At 40.8% G+C, this 20,175-nt stretch overlaps 1 protein-coding gene across 2 annotated transcripts; it reads left to right on the top strand.

Moving 5' to 3' along the window:
* Positions 1 to 1,285: 1,285 nt before the first annotated feature.
* Positions 1,286 to 19,321, top strand: rasef (RAS and EF-hand domain containing). Of its 2 annotated transcripts, XM_086111479.1 has the most exons (18): positions 1,286 to 1,491; positions 2,915 to 3,259; positions 6,750 to 6,896; positions 6,972 to 7,062; positions 8,238 to 8,333; positions 9,247 to 9,324; positions 9,415 to 9,530; positions 11,415 to 11,483; positions 11,595 to 11,661; positions 11,864 to 11,937; positions 13,592 to 13,907; positions 14,668 to 14,817; positions 14,911 to 15,061; positions 15,940 to 16,021; positions 16,128 to 16,242; positions 16,448 to 16,555; positions 17,622 to 17,698; positions 18,120 to 19,321. In XM_086111479.1, exons 1-18 carry the CDS (start codon positions 1,298 to 1,300, stop codon positions 18,220 to 18,222), a joined length of 2,379 nt encoding a protein of 792 aa, XP_085967605.1. In that variant the 5' UTR covers positions 1,286 to 1,297; the 3' UTR covers positions 18,223 to 19,321. The 2 variants fall into 2 exon arrangements, with proteins under 2 accessions (XP_085967605.1, XP_085967604.1); XM_086111478.1 differs by lacking the exon at positions 1,286 to 1,491 and having other exon boundaries at positions 2,934 to 3,259.
* The last annotated feature ends 854 nt before the right edge of the window (positions 19,322 to 20,175 follow it).

The following is a 20,175-nucleotide window of genomic DNA, read 5'->3' on the forward strand; positions in this document are numbered from 1 at the left end:
CCTGCAGCACACCTGTCTTCGTGACCTTTTGTCGGGAAATGGCACACAACTTTGTAAATGTTGTAAATGTCAAAATTGACAAGCGCCAGCAAAGGAATGGAACACTGTCATGAATGGAGCAACCCATTGACTCAAACACAATAATGTCGGTGTTTGGTAATTAAATCACAAATCTGTGCTAAAACGGTTCAGGTCTTGCTCAGGGAAAAGGAGTTGCTTGGCAATCACTGGACGTTATGAATGTGATTCAATAGCCATGACATATGGGGCCCCTCAAGGGTCAATCCTTGGACCTCTTTTGCTCAGTCTGTATGTTACCTTTGGCTCAAATGATTCAGAACATCAATGTTGGCAATCCATGAAACAGAGCTATTTTTATCAATTTAACCAAAAGACAGGAGTTCAATGAACTTTTTGTGTCATTGTCAAGAGCAAATTAACAAGTGGATGTACTAAGATTTCCTGAAACAAAACAAAACACCAGAGTAATTTTTTCCAACAATAAGGAGGATTACTGTTAGACAATAAGAGGCGTCAGTGTCTTTAAAAATCAAAGACCAGGTCGATAAAATCATGAGCTGGTCAGACCTGACTTTTAGCAATCATATTAAAACAGCATTTTACCTACTGAAAAACACATCCAGAAGGAAGCAATAAGAGACATCAAGTGACAAGCAAAATAATAGTAATAATAATAATAAATGAAATCAATTCTTTGTTATTTAATTTATTTTATTTTTTTACTTGAGTTTTTGAACAAACATGGCGGTGCCACATAAGTTCTGCCTAGTGACAATTTAGGTACAAGAAAACCAATTTTGGTCAGTTTCGAGATATTTGGGCTCGGGCCAAACCTGATTGTGCTGCAAGAATTGGGTCTAGCTAACTATGAAGAAATCAGAGTTAAAAATAAGCAATTTGTCACGTTTCAAAAGAAGCACAATGGTGTTGACTTTGTGTATATTAAACAAAGTGTTGGTGGAATCCAGTAGCAATGAAAGATGAAGAAATGTGGCATACCTACGAGGAGAATTCACAATGATATTGGTTTCGTTTGCCTGCAGGGTTTCTTAAAATGTGTTGTTCATGGACTTTTTTTTTTTCCACAGAAAGTTTCCCCTTCAGGAGTGTTCGCATGTGATGAGTTAAGAAGAAGCACATGAGCATGAGGGCTCATATAAAAAGTCACCGTATCATCTTTATTTGCAGTGGTGGGGTATTTTGCATGAGCGCACATGGAGTCTTCAGGAAAAGCAGGATTGTTTTAAGCTAAACCCCCCAAAAAAAGGGAATAAAGATGGCAACGGCATCAGCAAGAACCTTGGTGGAACGTCGGCGGGGCTCCCTTTTCCGAAGTAGCAATGAAGAAGAACTGACAAGGAAAGACGACGACTCTTCCATTTTAGCAGATGTCGGCGGCGGGTGTGGAACATTTCGAGATGGGGAAGATGGAGAGGAGAACGTTTGTCGGATGGAAACTGTTAAAGCCAGGTCAGAGAATGTGGTATTTAAAATGAAATAAATTCTGCTTAGCAGCAGATGGCCACACACGGAGATTAAAGGTAAAATCTTCAAATTTGGGAATTTGCTTTGGAGGTAAATTTGGATTGTATTTTCTTACAAAATCAAAATGTCTTAAAAACACTCCTCCCCACTGTTCATTTTGGACTGACATATCATTCTAATAAATATAACATTCTCTTTCTCTTGCATCTCCAAAGCCATCACTGTTCAGAACCCCCCCCCAAAAAAAAAATGCCATGTTTGTTGAGCAATGAGCATTGAACTGTCAAAGAGAGCGAGTCATTTACAATACTTTAAATTGTTAAATAATTTGTTCATAATAAAAAACAAATGACTAAATAACAAAATTTCAAAATCGGAATTTTTTTCGCCCCTCAGTTCATAGTGCACACACAGACTATCAGTCCAAAGTTTGGAAACACCCTGAATCCTGAACTGTAGATTTAAGTCATCGACATTATGAATAAGTATTGATAGATATTTAGTAAACAAAAAAATGTAATTAGAAAAAGAATATTTTTGTTATGTCGTTAGAATGTTTTTTTTTGTTTGTTTGTTTTTTAGAATCTTCTCACTAAGCACCTTTTGCCCATATAACAGCTTTACACATCTACTGTAGGTATTTTCTCAGCCAGCTTAACGATGTGGCTGATGCTTCATGACCGAGAATGACTTTCAGTTCATCGCTGTGCATTAGCAAGACTTAATAGCAAACCACATTTTTTTATCGAAAATAATCAACAGCAGTAACCGCAAGATCAGTGAATGCCTCCTGCAGAAACAGCTCCGTCCAGAAGAGCGCAACATTGGGAACAGCTACAATCCTGCTCTCATCTCCCGAACGTCAAGGCTCACCAGTTTTGGTTTTGGTCACATGACAGCCGCAATGCGACCTGAGGGCTCTTTGATGTCAATTTCTGTCGACAGCAGGTGGCCGTAGAATGTCAAAATGGTTGCGCCCTTTGACGCATGAGAGCGAGAGAATTCATGAGATGAATACTTATTCCACAATATTCATCAGTGTTTAGACTGACTAACTGTAGTACGTTGAACATATTACTCAAAAGAAATATTTTGCATTGACTTCCCCTTCAATAAAACACTCCTTTATACTTTATTGCTGTGTTTTTCCCGACAGTTTTTATTTACTTTGCGCCCCCCCCCCCCGAAAAAAAATGACATTTGACTCAATTTATTGACTTATTTTAATCCTCGGGAGGGAGGGAATAAACCCAGAGGCTTGTGAACACGCCTCACACGCACACACACACACACACAGGTAGAGTTGTCGGTGACTTACCTGAGCATGAGAGTGCACATTTCTTGGAAGTGTTTTTGAAGTGGAACCGAGGGGGATTACGTGTTTGTTTTTGTATTTTTTCCGCCTCAGCGTGCCGCGTCCGAAGGTGATGAGCGCCGAGGAGCGGGAGCGTCTGCGCGCACTCTTCGATGCCTACGACACGGACCAGTCGGGCAGCATCGAGCGCGACGAGTTCTTCACCATCTGCACTGAGCTGCAAGTCAGTCCCAGCGAGGCCGAGCGCCTCTTCAACCGCTTGGACGTGGACAAGGACGGCACCATCACGCTGCCCGAGTTTATCAGCGGCTTCCACGAGCGACACCGCATGGACGTGGAGCAGGAGCCCAGACAGGAGGAGGACGACGAGGAGCCGTGCGCCGTCGCCTGGGAGGACTTCGCGGCCCGGCTGGGCGAGCAGAGCAAGTTCATACCCAAGTTAGTACAGTTGAGCCATCGGCACCATACACAGGCCGTTTCGGACAAATACTCACGCATTTAAGTACAAGTACAGGTATTTGAAGAACTACCGATTCAATTCTTTTCGGACTACTGAAATGGAAGAGAGAGACTGAATAGTTAATCAATAAAAAGTCAAAACAGAGAATCCAGCAAACGTGAAAAACAAGTATCAAGGGACCACGAATGTCAATAGATTTGGAGAAGCAAGATATTCTCAATTTGTGGCCTTTTAAAAAAAAGAGAACTGAATGATGTGGTCAGCTATGAGAATGACTTGTGGCGAATGAGTTGTGTCTTCACTGTGCCGGCAAGCTGAATTCTCGCGGTATTTGTGAGTTCACTTAGCGATGCGGATCAAGCAAAAAGCAACAGTGTGATTGGGGCAGGCTATGTGGAAGGGATATAATTGCGGCATGGATGTTGCAATTAATTAATTAACGAACTAACTAATTAATTGATAATGCACTTATTCCCCTTATGTACATTGCAAAAATGACACCTGTCACTCAACGCCATGATGCCATATGTGCCAATCATCGAGATAACAGGACTCAGCTGGTCAAAACAAGGCACATCCGTTGCCGTTATTGGTAAAAAAAAATTTAAAAAAATTAAAAGGTCAGTAGGCGTGCACAAGTTGCCGCATCGCCCAATCAGGCCGAATTATTGTACTGAATATCTCGCCTTTCCCGAGCAGATCACATTGGAGCAGTCCCAAATTGATACTGTGGAGAACTACTTTGAGTGATTCACATTTCAATCTGGCTCTTGCCAGGTTAGTTGTGTTTTGTGTCAGCCTAAATATCTCTGCCTGATATTATAACACGCATTCAGATCAGGTATATAATTTTTTTTTTTTTTGTAATCGTAATTTATTGGAGGATTTTTTTCCTGAGTCTGTTTACAACATTAGCAAATCTGTGGGAAGAGGTTGTTTTGAACGTGAGCCAACACTGGCAAATTCTGGTAAAAATAGTGAGTATTTTTGTTTTGTGACTTTTTTTTTTTTTTTACCTTAAAAATCCAGAAACAGAAACCCATGTCACAAAGACAGGAGTAATGCAAGTCCATTTCCAGTTAATGGACTGTGATTACATCATAAATGCAGTTGACTTTAAGAGCGAACTAAACTAACTTCAGTGAAATCGACAGATTTTTTTCCCCGCCCCAATACAAAATAATGCAAATGCTATCTGGAATTGGCTGGAAGGTCCAACTTGCCAGACTTTAACTGTACAGGCAATACTTTAAGTAACATTGTCACATAACTGTTTTTTCTCACACACAGTGTTTGGTTGTACTTTTTGTCTGTGATAAATAGTTTCATCTCAGGAATTGATTTGGATTGGATGGTAATTTGGGGGGGGGGGGGTGTTTACCAAGTGACAAATCAAATTTCGTGCTGTTGTATTTTTGAGCCATGCTGGAAATGCCCTGGCGAGCTGAGCGGCGTGTTGGCGATACCTCATTCACATGAACAACAATCAGCACTTTTGAGTCATTGCATCTCAAGTCAAGACCATGTAAATCGCCGAGTCTCTTTTTTCGAAGTCACAAATTCTGAAAACAGTGAATGTAGTCAACTCGAGTTAATACCAAAAGTAGCAATAACTGAATGCACAACTAGAAAAAAAAACAGACTACACACTCTGCCCAAAAAAAACTAATTAAAAAGACAAACTAGTGATGCTAGTAAGATTAGCGTCAGTCCGCGAAATAGAGCACCGGAAGTGATCTGAATCGCTTTCAAACAAGAAAGCGAACAGGAAGTGTTGCGTTAGCCACCAAAATGTTGCTGGCTTACCGGCGTTTGATAAATGTGCCTTGTTGAGTGGATAGCAGCAACTCCGGTCCTGGAGGACCGCTTTCCTGCACGTTTTAGATGCCTCCCGCCTCCAACACGCCTGATTCAAATGATCAGGCTTCTGAAGAGCTTCTGATGAGCTGATCGTTTGAATCTGGTGTGTTGGAAGAGGGAGACATCTAAAACATGAAAGAAAGTGGCCCTGGAGGACAGGGGTTACCCCGCCTCTGATGTAAAGTGTCTTTTGTTATATACAGTACATTTGACTATTCAAGGCCTGAAATAAGCGTTTGGTTGTTTGCAAGTCAAAATTTGCCATTTGCGCCTCATCAGAACACACGGAATAGCAAAACCGAGAATATCCGATTTATGATTTTTCCCAATAATTGATCGACGGAGACAGTCCCAAAAAGCTTTCCTGGGCTTGTCGTATGTGGTGCTTACGCCTCCTACACTTTGTTAGTAGGTGAGGCCGAGGCAAACTCGGTGCTACTTAAGCCGTACCAGCTCCCTAGCAAAGAGCTTCGACTCTCTACCAACGCAGCTAAACACGTTGCGGAGTCACTATTAAGTCAGTAACCATGTTGGCGAATAAGCTACATACACTTCAGACAAGTGTTGTTCTCACGAACGAATGACGAGAAAAGGTGGAGAAGCAGTGCTAATTGCTAAGCTAACATATGATTGACAGCATGTAATCCTTTAACACCGGAATTAAGAGCTTGAATGTTCAAGTACACTTTTTACAGAGGTCTGTCTGGAACAGCGTTAAATTGGATCTTGTAAGTGCGTTCAACTGTAATTTTAATTTTTGATCAAATGTAATATATATCATTGGAGGTAACGATAAGCTATTTTAGAGTGTTCCGCTAATGTGGGTAAAAATGTATACCTTTATTTAAAACATTGCGCGTGGGCTGAGTCATGAAACTCCACGGCTGAAAACGAATCCCTCTGGCCCTGCTTGGAGATTTTGGCATTTTGTGTGTGTGTGCGCGTTTCTGTAGCGTGAGCCCCAGGAGGCTTGACATGGGACGGGGTTGCTGCACTTTAGAGGACATTGATTGTCACAGCGGTAATGTGTGATGCACAAGTACTAAAGACGCTCTTTTCATTCCTGATCAGCTGACGGAGCACATTTTGACAAAGCGTGTTTTGAATGCATCAAAGACGAGTTCACATCCGTGAGGTAAGAAATAAATGGAGCGACGTAAGGGAAGTTTGAAACGATCCTGAATGTTCCCTCTGGGCATCATCCAGAACAACACTGAGTGGATCAATTTCAGCTAGTGTATGTTTGTGTGTGTTTTTTGTTCATAGTAAACAAGCGTGTGCCGCCGCGAGCTGTTGGCAGACGGCGGCCATGTCTGTGTGCTCAGCCTGCTCTGTCAGTCAACACACAAGCGCTACATTACTAATACTTTAAACACTGCCATCAACTGGTGGTATACATACACCAAATGCTTCATTAGGCACAGCCGAGAAATCAAATTCAGTCACTTACCCATTTTTTTAAGACAATTTATTTTGGATGATCGTGCCAAAATCGAGTAAATGGATCTTGAATTTTTGCCATTTCAGCATCTCATTGAGGCCACTGGGCAGTGAACCTAGCAGATCCATGAACGGTGACGTGAAGTGTTCATTTTTATTTTGTTGCAGACACGATCTAGTGGCGACATTGTACCAGAACGTCAGTGTGAACGAGCCTCGGCTCGTCCCTCAGCTGGAGAAAGTTCTGCTTAGTTTCATCAAGGAGATCAAACAGCAGAATGCTGAGATGGAGAACTTGGCGCTGGCCATCAGGCGGTAAGTGGTGCGCATGCACGCACGCACGCACGCACACTTTTGTGTTGTTTGAAGTAACACAATGTTGTGTAAAAGAGCACAGGATCAAGCATCCATGCAGCTCAGCGAGATGGAGGAGGAGATGGACCAGCGCATACACACCACCGAGAGGAAAACGCGCGAGCAGGTGGGACACTTCATTAGGTACACCATCACCATCCTACGGTAGCATCAACGTATCGCCTACTTTTGACTGACACCGTCAGGGGGGCTATTCATATATTTAACCACAAAAGACTTCCAATTTTTTTTCCACTTGTATAACAGTCAATAAAATGAAAATCTTATTTTTAATGTTGCCTGTGCAGTTCTAAAGATGTTTCTTATATTTTGGTCACCTTATTGGTCTGTGCTGTTCTTCTTCACGTCGATGCGCACTGAGCAGTTTGTTCAGTTCTTCCCTCATGTCAAACAAAAATAACTGATATGAGATCAGATTACCGATGGAAGAACAGGACTGCTCCTTAACTGGAAGAAGCATGACATCATCTCAAATTGAGGTCATGTAAATAGGTGAAAACTAAGTTAAATATCAGACGTTCAGAAAAAACTTTAACATTCTTCATACATTATTTCATCTTTTTGAGTTTTTTTTTTTTTTTGTTAATTAAAAAAAGTTTTAAAAAATGTATTTTACAGTTGTGCATTATGAAAGAGAATTAAACATCCATAATAATTATCCTAGCGTGCACATGCAATATTAACATTGTTTCAACACAACACGATGTCTAGTAGTGTGTATGTGTGCGTGTGCGTGTGTGTGTGTGTGTGTGTGTTTGAAAAATAGTAAATTAGCATGTTAAAGTTAGTGCTGACTCATTCACCAACACTTAAAAATGTAGAAACTTAAAAAAAATAAATAAAGGTCGCTAACTGTAATTTTTTTTTTCCCCACAATGGTCCACTCTAGTTGCGTTCGGCTGCTTCACTTGATGTTCAGCGGGCCTCACTCACTCACTCACTCACTCACTCACTGACTCACATCACCAACACTCAAGTAACTCATTTTTAGTTAATTGAAACGTTGTGACATAATGTATGATCGCTATCAGTGTGTGTACATACAAACTTATGTAAGCGGACCACATCGACTCAGCGGACTCAGGATCCGCTGTTTGCTTTGTGACACGCCAAATTAGAGGCCACTTATTTTGGACGTGGCTTATCAGTCGTTCTAAAGCAGAGGCTGATCACAGGAACGTCCACAACACTTCACTGAATCTTCCTTTATTTCCGATCATTTGAGAAATGTGTGATTGATTGATGTATGTATTATTGTTGTGTTTGTGTTTGTGTGTATAGGAGAAAAAGCGAGGGGAGGCAGAACTGGAAGAGTTGCGAAGAACTTATGAGACAGAAGTGTGTGAGCTCCAGTGTAAAATCCAGCGGATGCAAATGGTACCCGCTGTCATTTGTTTTCTTAAAATAAAAACATCCGCACCTTGTTTAAGTTAAAATAACTCATCAAAATAGATGTTTTATGAGACTATGGTAATACCTGCAAAAATCATAATGAAATATTTTTTCTGTGTTTTATCATTACAATCAAGATCAGCAGAAAAAAATCATTGTTTTGTTGTCGTGTTTTTTTTTTTTTTTTTTTTTTTAATTCAAGTGTCCAGTACTTTGAAACGACTTCTGTCAGGGGAGCCCATACCTGTCAACTTTTCGGAGCGCCAACCTGTATAAACTACCAAAAAAATCCTTATAACATACCAAAGCATTTTATGTCAAAATAACGGCACAGAAAAAAACCCACGAAATTTTCAATGATATTTATTGTAGATCTCCATAATACAATGTCTGGTTAATGTCTAATCATCATTCTACTTAGTGGCATTACTGTGTTCAGAGTTGTATTCCGGAAATGAAAGCATTCGAGTAGACGAGCACCGTTCTGGGCAAAAGCAAACGGAACTACCTGTCACGGGGGGAAAAAAAAACAAAAACCGGAAATTTTCAGAATCCGTATGATTTGTGCGATACGTCCATATACGTAAGATTCACCACAAAATCCGTATGAACTATGGCTAAACCGTATGAGTTGACAGGTATGGGAGCCACACATAAAGCATGATACTGTATCATCGGATTACAAGAAGCTGGAATTTTACGAGAATAACTTTATTTATATAAAGGTGAAAATAATACAGACATAAAGTTGAAATGCGATATGAATATAATGAAAATAACCACAAAAAACAAACCCACAGTGCTCCATCTAAAATTGGCATCCATTTAGCATGGTAATTTCGTGATGATTTTCAGTTGGTTTCTTTAAAATCTGATCCACGCTAAACATGGCGCACAGATCGAGGAGAAGTACAAGAACATCACAGTGAAGGATGAGAGTCCGGCCCTGAAGAAGAAGATCAGCGAGCTCACGCTGGTAAGACTGCTGCAAGCAACCTTTTTTTTCTATTTTTCTTGAATTACTGTTGCATTTCGAGTGCACACCACCGCGTTTTGCTCTTTGTAGGAGAATCAGCGGTTTAAACAGGAGCTACTCAAGTCCCAGACCAAAGTGGCGTGTCTGCAGAGTGACATGGACTCACTCAAGACCGAGCTCACCGACCAGAGCATCAACTTTGAAAGGTTATTTTTCTATGTCAGACTGTATTGATTTTAAACAAGTAAGGAGCGATTTATGTGGATTACAATTGAAATGATCTGTTGTAGGACAAAGACATAGTCAGAAAACACAAAATAAGTCACATCTGGTAGCTACACCACAAATGTCAGCACTAACACAACTTGTGTCCTGATTGATCCGCCATTGTTCAAGACCGCTAGTAACAAAGTTATAGACAGAAGCTAAAGATCCCACTTCCTTGAACAGTAACTTAAGTACAGTACTGACGCAAACACAACATGTCTCCTGGCTGGTCCAGCAAAATTGTAGACCACTACACAAGATAACAAAGTTATATTCAGAAGCCAAAAAAGTCACTTCTTTGTTAGCACAGATGCTAGCGCTAACACAACAAATGCCGTGCCCTGGCTGGTCCCCCAAGATGAAGGAACACTACAGAAGGTAACAAAGACACAGTCAGAAGTGAAATAATACCCATCTCTGTACAGTAAGCACAGATGCCAGCACTACTGCAACTTTTCAACTCAATAATATGATAAGTAAGACATGGTCAAAAGCTAAAGAATCCATTTCTGAAAACAGTAACTTTTACTCTCCTAGCTGGTCCAATGACATTATAGAACACTACAGGAGGTAATAAAGAGTAGACATTGTCAAATTATTAGAAAGTATTGCTTTAAAACAGCGGTGTCAAACTCATTTTATGTCGCGGGCCACTTCGGACTTACGGCTTCCCTCGGAGGGCCGGTGCAAAATCTCAACGTTATTTAGTACCCATGACAATTTGACATTTCGTCACAGATTTTCAGCAAGGATCGTGAAAGACGAACACACATGATTTGCTACCTCGGGCCACATAAAATGATGTGGCGGGCCAGTTCTGGCCCCCGGGCCTTGACTTTGACATAAAGAATGCTGTGTAATGATGCAGCTATTGGATGCATTTCAACTTGTATCCGGGCCAAAGTGGGGTAGTGATCCTCCAGATTTAGCAGCTGGAGCTCTGGTGAAAATAGTGGTGCACTTTATAGTGCATTACTTCCACCTAAAGGACTGAAATGGAATACCAATCTATCATGCCAGACATGTTTAGGAATTTTTTTTTAAACCTTGGTGAAAGTTACCTCAAACTTCTAGCTTGAGTCATTTAGGGTCAGAGATGGACAAAATCCCCCGTTAATGTCGTCTCCCAGAGAATAGGGGGAGTTTTCCTTTTTGTCACGGGGCGAAACAGGATATCCTGGAGCGAGTACAGACACACAGTGTGTGGTTGCCTAGCAACACAACACAGCGCAGGCAGAGCAACCGTTCTCTCCTCTGTCTTGTTTTTCTTATCATAAATGACACAGACAATCACATTGGGGAGCCACGGCAATGTGAATGACATGCGACTCATACAATCGCGATTGTCACATCCAATACAAAGCCAGACAATTTAAAAATAATATATCAGCATAAAATAAGTTTTCGTTCAGAAACAATAGAAGATTTAAAACAGTCAAGGACAATGAAATGAATGAAGTTTAAATTCCTGTAAATTTTTGTCTTGAAAAAAGTAATTGCAAAAAATTGAGAAAAAATGTAAACAAATGATGTTTTCAGGTCAAGTGTTCAAAAACTTCAATACAAAAATAAAATTTTAAAAAGAAAGATTTTTTGGGGGTTGTGCAAAAAATAAAGTGTATCAAACAACAATCATAAATATTGGCTGATATAGACATTAATATTATCGCTATTTAGATTTATCTGACCAATAGAAAACACATTTTTACTCTCCTCCAAAAATTATGTGTTGCCCGAAAGGTGTCAAATATGCAATCTTCCTCAGATGAGGAAGAAATATCACTACAGTATTTGTTTATGATTTAACTTGATGTCATTTGCAGAGACGAGGAGCTCATGAAGCAGTTTTCTGAGGAGCGGGACATCCTGGAGAGCCAGATTGAGATCCTACAGTGCGTTGCGCGTACACATAAGAAACTTCATTTTACTTGAATTTCAGAGAAGCCATAATATTGTAAAAAAACATCAGAACAATAATCATCATTTTTCCGCGTGTTCAAAAGGGAAGCCAACAGGAAGCTCCATGACAGCAATGATGGCCTGAGAGCCGCTTTGGAGAGGACCGCCAAGGTAGGGAAGAAGGGTGGGGAAATAATTTTTTATTCACTTTCATATATTTTATGGATGTATTCTATTAAATGCATTTTTAATGAACGTACTGAAAATAATAACATTTCATCTAATATTGGAATATTATTTTCATGGAGTTTGTTTCACAATGATGTTTGTGTGTGTGTGTGTGTGTGTGTGTGTGTGTGTGTGTGTGATACAGTCAAGTAACAGCGCCACCAAGGACAGACTCAGAAGTAAAAGCCTCGCCTGCCCGTCGCCATACGCCCTTGACAGGTGAGACTGAATTTCTTGCTATGAATGTCATCCTAATGCTGCTTTTCCATCCATCCATCCATTTTCAACACCGCGTATTCTGAAGAAGGTCGCGGGGAATTGCTGGTGGCAGAAGGCAGACGACAACCCTGAACCGGTCGCCAGTCAGTCGCAGGGCACATATAGAGACAAACGACCGTTCATGCTCACATCCACATCGTCACTGAGTGGCAACTGATCCTACGCTGCCCGCATACAAGTCAGGCGAGTGTATCACAACACCATCAGCGACTGCTGCTTTGCGGCTCGGAATATTTTGCAAGGATGTGTGTCCGGGTAAAATTAATTGGACTGTATTTTACGGAGTTTCCTCCAACACAAATGCCCGGAAAGTTGTCGTGTAGCGCCCCCATATGTAAAGTCACAAAAAAATGAGCAACAGACACCAGTTTCTTCTGTAGATGGAAAAGTCACATTGACCCATGCCCTGAATCTGAACCGACAGTCAACCATTGTGGTCTCATACCTCGACAAACTCCGAATGGAGAATTAATTTGAATGAGTCAAAATCAGAGTCAGGTATCGAAGACAGATGATTGAGATTTGCCAACGCTATCTAATGTGGGCAGAGTCTGTCAAAGCCATTTTGATTTGCCATAAAAAAGGAAGTGTAAGGACCCGTTGAACACAAATGGCACCTTTAACTACTTTTATTCATGAAGCAGTTTCCTTGCAAAAGTTTTGTGTACTTAAGCGTTCAAACTTGATGAACCAGCTTTCAAAAGCGCCCTCCAGCCACTCAACATAAAAGTCATCCTTCTATTGCAAGGATGGGCAACTTGCAACCATGCACTTCCTAAACAGTTGTGTAACATGCGCATACGTGCAAAATGCGCTCACACTGACACCTCGTGACAATTTAGAGTGTTCTATTAACCTGCTATGAATGTTGTCGGAATGTGGGAGGAAACCGGAGTATCCTCAGACAACCCACACAGGAATGGGGAGAACATGAAAACCCACACAGGATAGCCGGAACCGGAATCGAACCCTGCACCTGTGCACTGTGAGGCCAACGTGTTAACCAGTGTACCACCATGCCGCTCCTCATCTCAATCAAAGTGTTAATATTGATGCACTGTACTTGTCCTGCATATTCCAAATTTGCACCAAAAAATATATGATGGAGGCCTCCTCACATAGTATATATAAGCCATTTTTGCCATCTAATGGTGAATGGTGATATTACAACACAAATCTACGGTCAACCCCTGTGCTTTCGCAGTTAGGCACATGCGGATTCTTATATTCGCATTTTTTTTCTCTTCTTTTTTTTTTAAAGATATTATTTCAAAATGTTGGATTTTTCACATTTTTTACTTGATTCCAATCTTTCCCTGTTTATTTTTTATTGAAAATGTATAATCAATTTTACCAGCATTTTTTGATATCATATTTCACATTTGGGATTTTTCAAACTTTTTTACTCGATTTCAATTTTTCCCTCAGTTTTTTTTGGAGAAAATGTAGCGTGAATTTTCTCAGCGCTCTTTGATCCCCCCCCCCCCCCCAGTTTTTATATGTTTAAAAAAAATTGTTTTTAAATTAATTTGTGGGCTGCCAGTTGACCATCCCTGCTCTCTTGTTTACGCTTCTTTCTGCTTCCTCTTGTCAGGTTCTGCCAGCGTCCTGACGACTTCTCCATTTATGGCCGGCGACCCAGCAGCGACTCACTGGCCCTGGCGCTGTGCGACCCGGGCCTGAAACGGCGGAACAGCAGCGAATGTGAGGAGGACAGCCTGCCTGAAATCTACATGGACAGCGGCCTGTCCACTCTGCGAGGCTCGCACGGCGGATACGACTCAGAGCAGGAGGTCAAAGGTCTGGAAGAGGAGGAGGAGCAGGAGGAGGAGGAGGAGGCGGAAGAGGTGACCGAGAAAAGGGAGGAGTTTGTCACCAAAAGCTTGACTGAGGAGACCTCTGACACTGAGGTGACGAATGAATTATGCAAATGTGCATTGAGCGTTTTAACATTTGTACACAGTATTTGTTCCTATATTTTAATTTTTAACAATAAAATCACCGCCTCATTTTTGATGATGACTTGTTACTGTATTTTAATGTTAGTGGTGTGAAGGAGCAAAAGAATAAGAAACCCTTTGTTCGTCTCACAATGGAGAAATTCCCAATTTACAGCAGCAAAGTTATGAGAGGAAGAAAGTAGAAGAACAAAAAGTGTAGGAGCTGCTGTAAAGGCAGCCACTATCGCGGCGCCATCTTGAAGTCAAAATAAAATAACAAAATAATACAACATCTGAAAAATGACTGTCAATATTTTATATCATATATATCATATTTTGACAAACAGCCCACAGGAAGGACGGAGCAAAGATGTGAACACCTGATCGCAAAAGTGTGAGGCAGAAGTGCTTCCAGGAACTGCTTATCCCTGATCAGATGTTGAGTTGATTGACAAGTTGAGCAAAAGCCATAAACATACCTTTGCTGCTCTCTGGTGTTCAAATCAAGAATCAACAACATACAAAAACAACCCACTCGAAGTAGAGCAGACGGCCACATCCTCCAATTTTTCGATGCATACTATTCGGGCCCCAATGGATTTGATTGACATGCATTTTTATTTTGATGCGCATAAACAGGCCACTACATTCGGTACAATCTACGGTAATTGCTAATGTATCTGATGCCGCATATGTCTGATATTTGCTTGTGTTGTTGTGTGACTCGCAGACTCAAGATGGCGAGTCAGCGCTTGGTTCTGACAGCAGCTCCGTTCTGGACTGGAAGCCGTCCGAACCTATTCGGGCGCCCGCCTCTACGGACCAAACCACCACCGCCCCCACGCACACCAGAAAGGCCATCAGCGCCATCAGTGTGCAGGTGAGACTCACAGGTCAAATTTGACCAAAACGGCATGGAAAGATTCAAGCAGTGATATAAGACGGTGGGATGTCCTCACGTTTTTGTCCTTAGAGGGAGGGCAAGGACAGTGGCGACTTAGGCTACATGACGTCCGAGAAGGCTTACAGGATCGTGATGGCCGGAGACGCCGCCGTGGGCAAGTCCAGTTTCCTGCTGCGACTCTGCAAGAACGAGTTCAAACTCAACTCCAACGCAACCCTCGGTGAGATCAGCACCTTCCAATCAATGCTTTGTGATGATCGAGTTTGAAGCCATCTGTCAGTCATGATTTGAAGCATAACTTTGAAAGCAACAAGGTGCGAATTGCAACTCAACCCTTTCATGCACCAATAATAAGATAAGATAAGATAAGAAAGCCTTTATTAGTCTCGCAATGGAGAAATTCCCAATTCACAGCAGCAAAGTTATGAAAGGAAGAAGTAGAACAAATGATCACTTGTAACCTGATAACATGATCGGCTGTCCACTGTCGTAACCGCTGTCCATGAAAGGGTTAAAGTGACAGCTAATTTAAAAAAACAAAAAAACGAATTGAGGATATCTATTTTAGGAATCAATAATACCAGTGAACCAACCAGGCTGTTAGCATATTCTTGTAGAAACTTTCTCGGACAATAAAATGTTTCATATTGACTCACATAGCACCACTGGGATCATTTCTTTCGAGACATGATTACATAACATGTGAATCATGGTTTAAAATAACAGAATGTAGAAATTTCATTTTTAGCACGTATGTTGTATATGACGTAATTTTTCACACCTTTTTTAAATATTGCCTTCTGTTCATATTTATTTACAAGATTGGCAAAATTTACTCTGCATCAAGAGCCCTGGCGCAAGAAGCCCACATTTTTACAAACTGTGCTTTAATTCGGTCAATAGGCCAAATGTTTTGTCGTTTTTTTTTACAGTTTGTTTAATGTTTTGAAATATAGATATATTTTTACTTTATTTGATTCGTGTATTTGATTCTTTTTAGTGTTATATCTGTGATTACTGTGTGACATCCTGATTTTTTTGTTGCTGTTTTTTAAAATATAATAATAATAATTATTATTTATTTTATTTTATTTTCAGGCGTGGATTTCCAAATGAAGACGTTCATGGTAGATGGCGAGCCCACTCTGTTACAAATATGGGACACCGCTGGACAGGAGAGGTGTGTGCGGACTAGTGTGTGCCCTACTGCACGAGTGTGTGTGTGTGTGTGTGTGTGTGTGTGTGTGTGTGTGTGTGTCACGTTATGAATGTTATCCTGTGTCCAGATTCCGCAGCATTGCCAAATCTTACTTCCGGCGAGCTGATGGCGTTCTGCTGCTGTATGACGTAACATGTGAGAGGAGCTTCTTGAACGTGAGGGAGTGGGTAGACATGATCGAGGTAAACGGCAAACGTCTGACTCTCACTTGGCATTCTAACGTTTGGATGTTTATTCTATCCTTGTTTCTCTCTTTTTTTAAACAAGCAGCAATCCTGATAAGCAGCTGTTATCATGGGATGCTTGTCTTGTGTGATGATGCTTTGCTGTGATTTGCAGTGATGTTGTCAGTGATGTGTGTGTGTGTGTGTGTGTGTGTGTCGACAGGACATATCTCAGGAGGACATCCCCATCATGCTGGTTGGTAACAAGTGTGACCTCAGGCAAGGGGCGGACAACTGTGTACCCACCAGCTATGGCGAGAAGCTGGCAATGGCAAGGATCACCGTTGTGATTATGATGATGATACAAACATAGAGTCAACTCTCAATCTTTGTTGGGCATAGAGACCAAACACTGATGCAAAGGGCAAAAATCCAATTACCGCCCACACAAAAGGTTTTGGAACCGCCATTAGATGCCCCAAAATGGCAACAATGCCCTTTTTTTTTTTTTTTTTGCTGAGGCAAAGTTTAGGCCAGAGTAAAAAAAATCAATCTCCACCCTTCAGTTCAACACAGTTGATTGGCACCAAGATGCCACCACGTGACGGACGACAAAGCATTCATTTTATCTAAGGCGAGTTTTTCTGTGACTAAGGATCAGAGATGTCAAATCCAGGTCCAGAAAGTAAAAAGTAAAAACTGTGTTTGGCTTTAGACAAAGGTGCCTCTGCTCAAACGGCGGTTAAACAAGCTCCCCAAGGTGGATGTATGGATAGATAGAGGTCTCTTTTTTTTTCCAGACAATAGTCTCTCTCTCTCTCTCTCTCTCTCTCTCTCTCTCTCTCTCTCTCTCTCTCTCTCTCTCTCTATATATATATATATATATATATATATATATATATACACACACAGTATGCACACTCACCGTATATAGCATGACAGTGATCCCTCGCTATTTCGCGGTTCGTTTATCGCGGATTCGGTGCATCGCGGATTTTCTCACACATATTCATTAAAAAAATATATATATATTTTTTTTCCATATACATGGAGTAAAGTCCTGTATATGTTGCTCTATGTGACTCACTGTTGTTTTGCAGCTTCTCGCAGACTGTTTAGAGTTTAGACTTTTTGCGGACTTTTCACCGCTGTCCCTGAAAGGGTTAAAATAATTGTCCATTTTTCAGAAAACACCCAAAAAACTGAACCACATTCTGATTTTCTTTAACGTATTAATAATTTCATTTCAGGCCTAGAATTGAATGATCTGTTGAACGAAGGACAGAGCCGATTTTAGCAGAGGTGGCCGGCATCCGGAGGAAAAAATCTTTGACTTCGATCATTACTTTAAGAGGCCGACGATATAATACTGTCTTGTCTCATGTTGATTCCATCAGACCTACAACACTCTGTTCTGTGAAACCAGTGCCAAAGATGGCTCCAACATCCTGGAAGCCGTGCTGCATCTTGCCAGGTAAAAGCTTTGCTGCCCTCCAGAAGTGTACAACCACATACAATCATACCCTCATTTACGAGTGCCCCAACTTGCGAGTATTTTCTGAGCCATCGCCTGCATTCATTACATTTTTTTATTTTTAGTTTTACATTTGACAAAATGTGACTTACAAACGAGCTTCAGCTACACGGAGTGTTAAAGGTACACATCCAACACATGAATACTACAGTATGTACAATTTATTTCTTATTACCTTTTGATACAATACAGAGCTATTTGCCTTTGTTAAAATGTCATTAAAAAATTGTGGGTGTTTTTTGGTCATCAAAAAAAAAATGCAATGAGAAATTGAATCATTGTGTAGGAACCCCTGTATTTCTTTCTTATCTTAAGGGCATATTTTTGCAATTCAAATCATGTTTCCTGTCTTGTGACTCAGGGAGCTGACCAAACACGCTAAGTTGGACCAGACGGCTCATTACCAGTCGCTGCCCAATTTAGACGCTCCCAGGAAACAGCCCAACTTCTCCTGCTGCAACTGATCCACTCATTGGGTCTGGATGGCTACTGATGTTGGGCCTGGATTTTTCTTTCTTTCTTTCTTTTTTTTTAAAGCAAAATGCAGCAAAAGGAACAAAGACGTTGTTGTTGTAAAGACATTTGAAGTGACTAGAAGTATAGCAGAGCACTTCTACGGAACACAACTGCAATTTTTGTCATTAAAAAAAGAAATTACACTATGTACTGAATTTCTGGAGGTGTTTTTGCCTTTTGGAACTCTTGGGTTCATCTCATGTTGGTCTCTGCTTATTTGCCATCACTTCCCGCACTTTGTAGATCCGATGGATGTGACGTGAATGCTTTAAGAAGGATGTGAAAGTACCCAGTCAGCAAAGGCATCTGGCCCGGATTCGGCATGAAGCTGGCACAGCTGGCCTTGAGTCGGCACTGGCATAATGCATGTGGGCCGAACACGGCCCAGGAGTGGCAAAGGAGGCACTGGCTTGACTCTGGCAAACCAGATGAGGGCCAGTTGTGGAGTGAAGTAGTTGGGCCAGAAATCAATTTACAACTCCGGCCCGTATATGGCCAGCCAGTATTGAGCCACCCTTAAATGTAGTTTCAGATTTATTTTTTCAACACACAGCCTTGTTATACAATTGCACACCGATGCGGAATTCCATTCATCACACACACACACGCGCGCGCGCGCGCGAGGTTCAATCAGGCCCGCAGGATAATTTAAAAATGAAAAAAATGCATAAAATACACAGAATTAATATTATTAATAAGGTGCAATTCATTAAGTATCCGCGAGGGAACACTGTTTTGACCAGAGAAGAAGACAACAGCCTCAGTCTGTCACTGAGACAGACCCATGACAGTAGACGCTATCAATAGCACTCTCACATTTACACATTTAATAGCACTCTCCTTAGTTTGTAAGGTGTAGGCAGGGATTACATTTAGATTTTATATGCACGTGTAAATGGTTTAAAACTTCCTTTCTTTATAAATCTGGTTTAATCATAAAGCGCATTACTATATTTTTCAAGACCAATTACTTGTTAAAGTTTGTACAATCGATGGGATCAGTTGCAATGCATATTTGTGAATGATAAAAGTAAATTGCACATTTGTTGAAGGAAATGTAAGGTGCTTCATGAAATGTTTTGAAAAAGATGCGTTCATTAAATTTTAACATTTTCCAAATGTTCTTGTGCTTCTTTATACCAAAACAAAGGAAAGACATATTGTTTTGGTTGTTTATAGCAAAGTATGGTATCATTTTAATGGCCCGGCCTACTTGACATCTACCGAGGCCGTATGTGGCCCACCATGTGAAATGAGTTTGACACCAGTGATGTATAGAAAGGCGTTTTTAGCCGAAAAAACAACCATGTACAGAAAGGCGTTTTTAGCTGGAAAAACGACCATGTATAGTAAGACGTTTTTGCCGAAAAAAACGACCATGTATGGTAAGGCGTTTTTAGCCGAGAAAAACGACAATGTATAGAAAGAAGTTTTTAGCTGAAAAAAAAGACCATGTATAGTAAGCTGTTTTTTGCCGAAAAAAACCAACCATGTACAGTAAGCCGTTTTTAGATGAAAAAAACGACCATGTAAGGCGTTTTTAGCTGAAAAAACAACAACAATGTATAGAAAGGTGTTTTTAGCCGAAAAAAACCTGACAATGTATAGTAAGGCTTTTTTAGCCGAAAAAAACGACCATGTATAGTAAGGCATTTTGAGCTGAAAAAAATGACAATGTGTCGAAAGGCGTTTTTAGCCGAAAAAAACGACCATGTATCGTAAGGCTTTTTAGCCGAAAAAAACGACCATGTATAGTAAGGCGTTTTTAGCCGAAAAAAACCGACCATGTATAGTAAGGCGTTTTTGCCGAAAAAAACGACAATGTAAAGTAAGCGGTTTTTTGCCGAAAAAAACCCAACCATGTATAGTAAGCCGTTTTTAGGTGAAAAAAACAACCATGG

The sequence above is a fragment of the Hippocampus guttulatus genome, chromosome 5 (genome assembly GCF_054856545.1).
Source record: "Hippocampus guttulatus isolate MCC_2025c chromosome 5, RoL_Hgut_1.0, whole genome shotgun sequence".
Taxonomy (NCBI): domain Eukaryota; kingdom Metazoa; phylum Chordata; class Actinopteri; order Syngnathiformes; family Syngnathidae; genus Hippocampus; species Hippocampus guttulatus.

Bases quoted from the DNA above. Each gene is read 5' to 3' on its own strand.
- rasef (XM_086111479.1), top strand. From the start codon at position 1,298: ATGGCAACGGCATCAGCAAGAACCTTGGTGGAACGTCGGCGGGGCTCC. The intron at 6,897-6,971 runs GTAAGTGGTGCG...GTTGTGTAAAAG, and splicing joins TTGGCGCTGGCCATCAGGCG to AGCACAGGATCAAGCATCCA. The intron at 11,938-13,591 runs GTGAGACTGAAT...TCCTCTTGTCAG, and splicing joins TCGCCATACGCCCTTGACAG to GTTCTGCCAGCGTCCTGACG.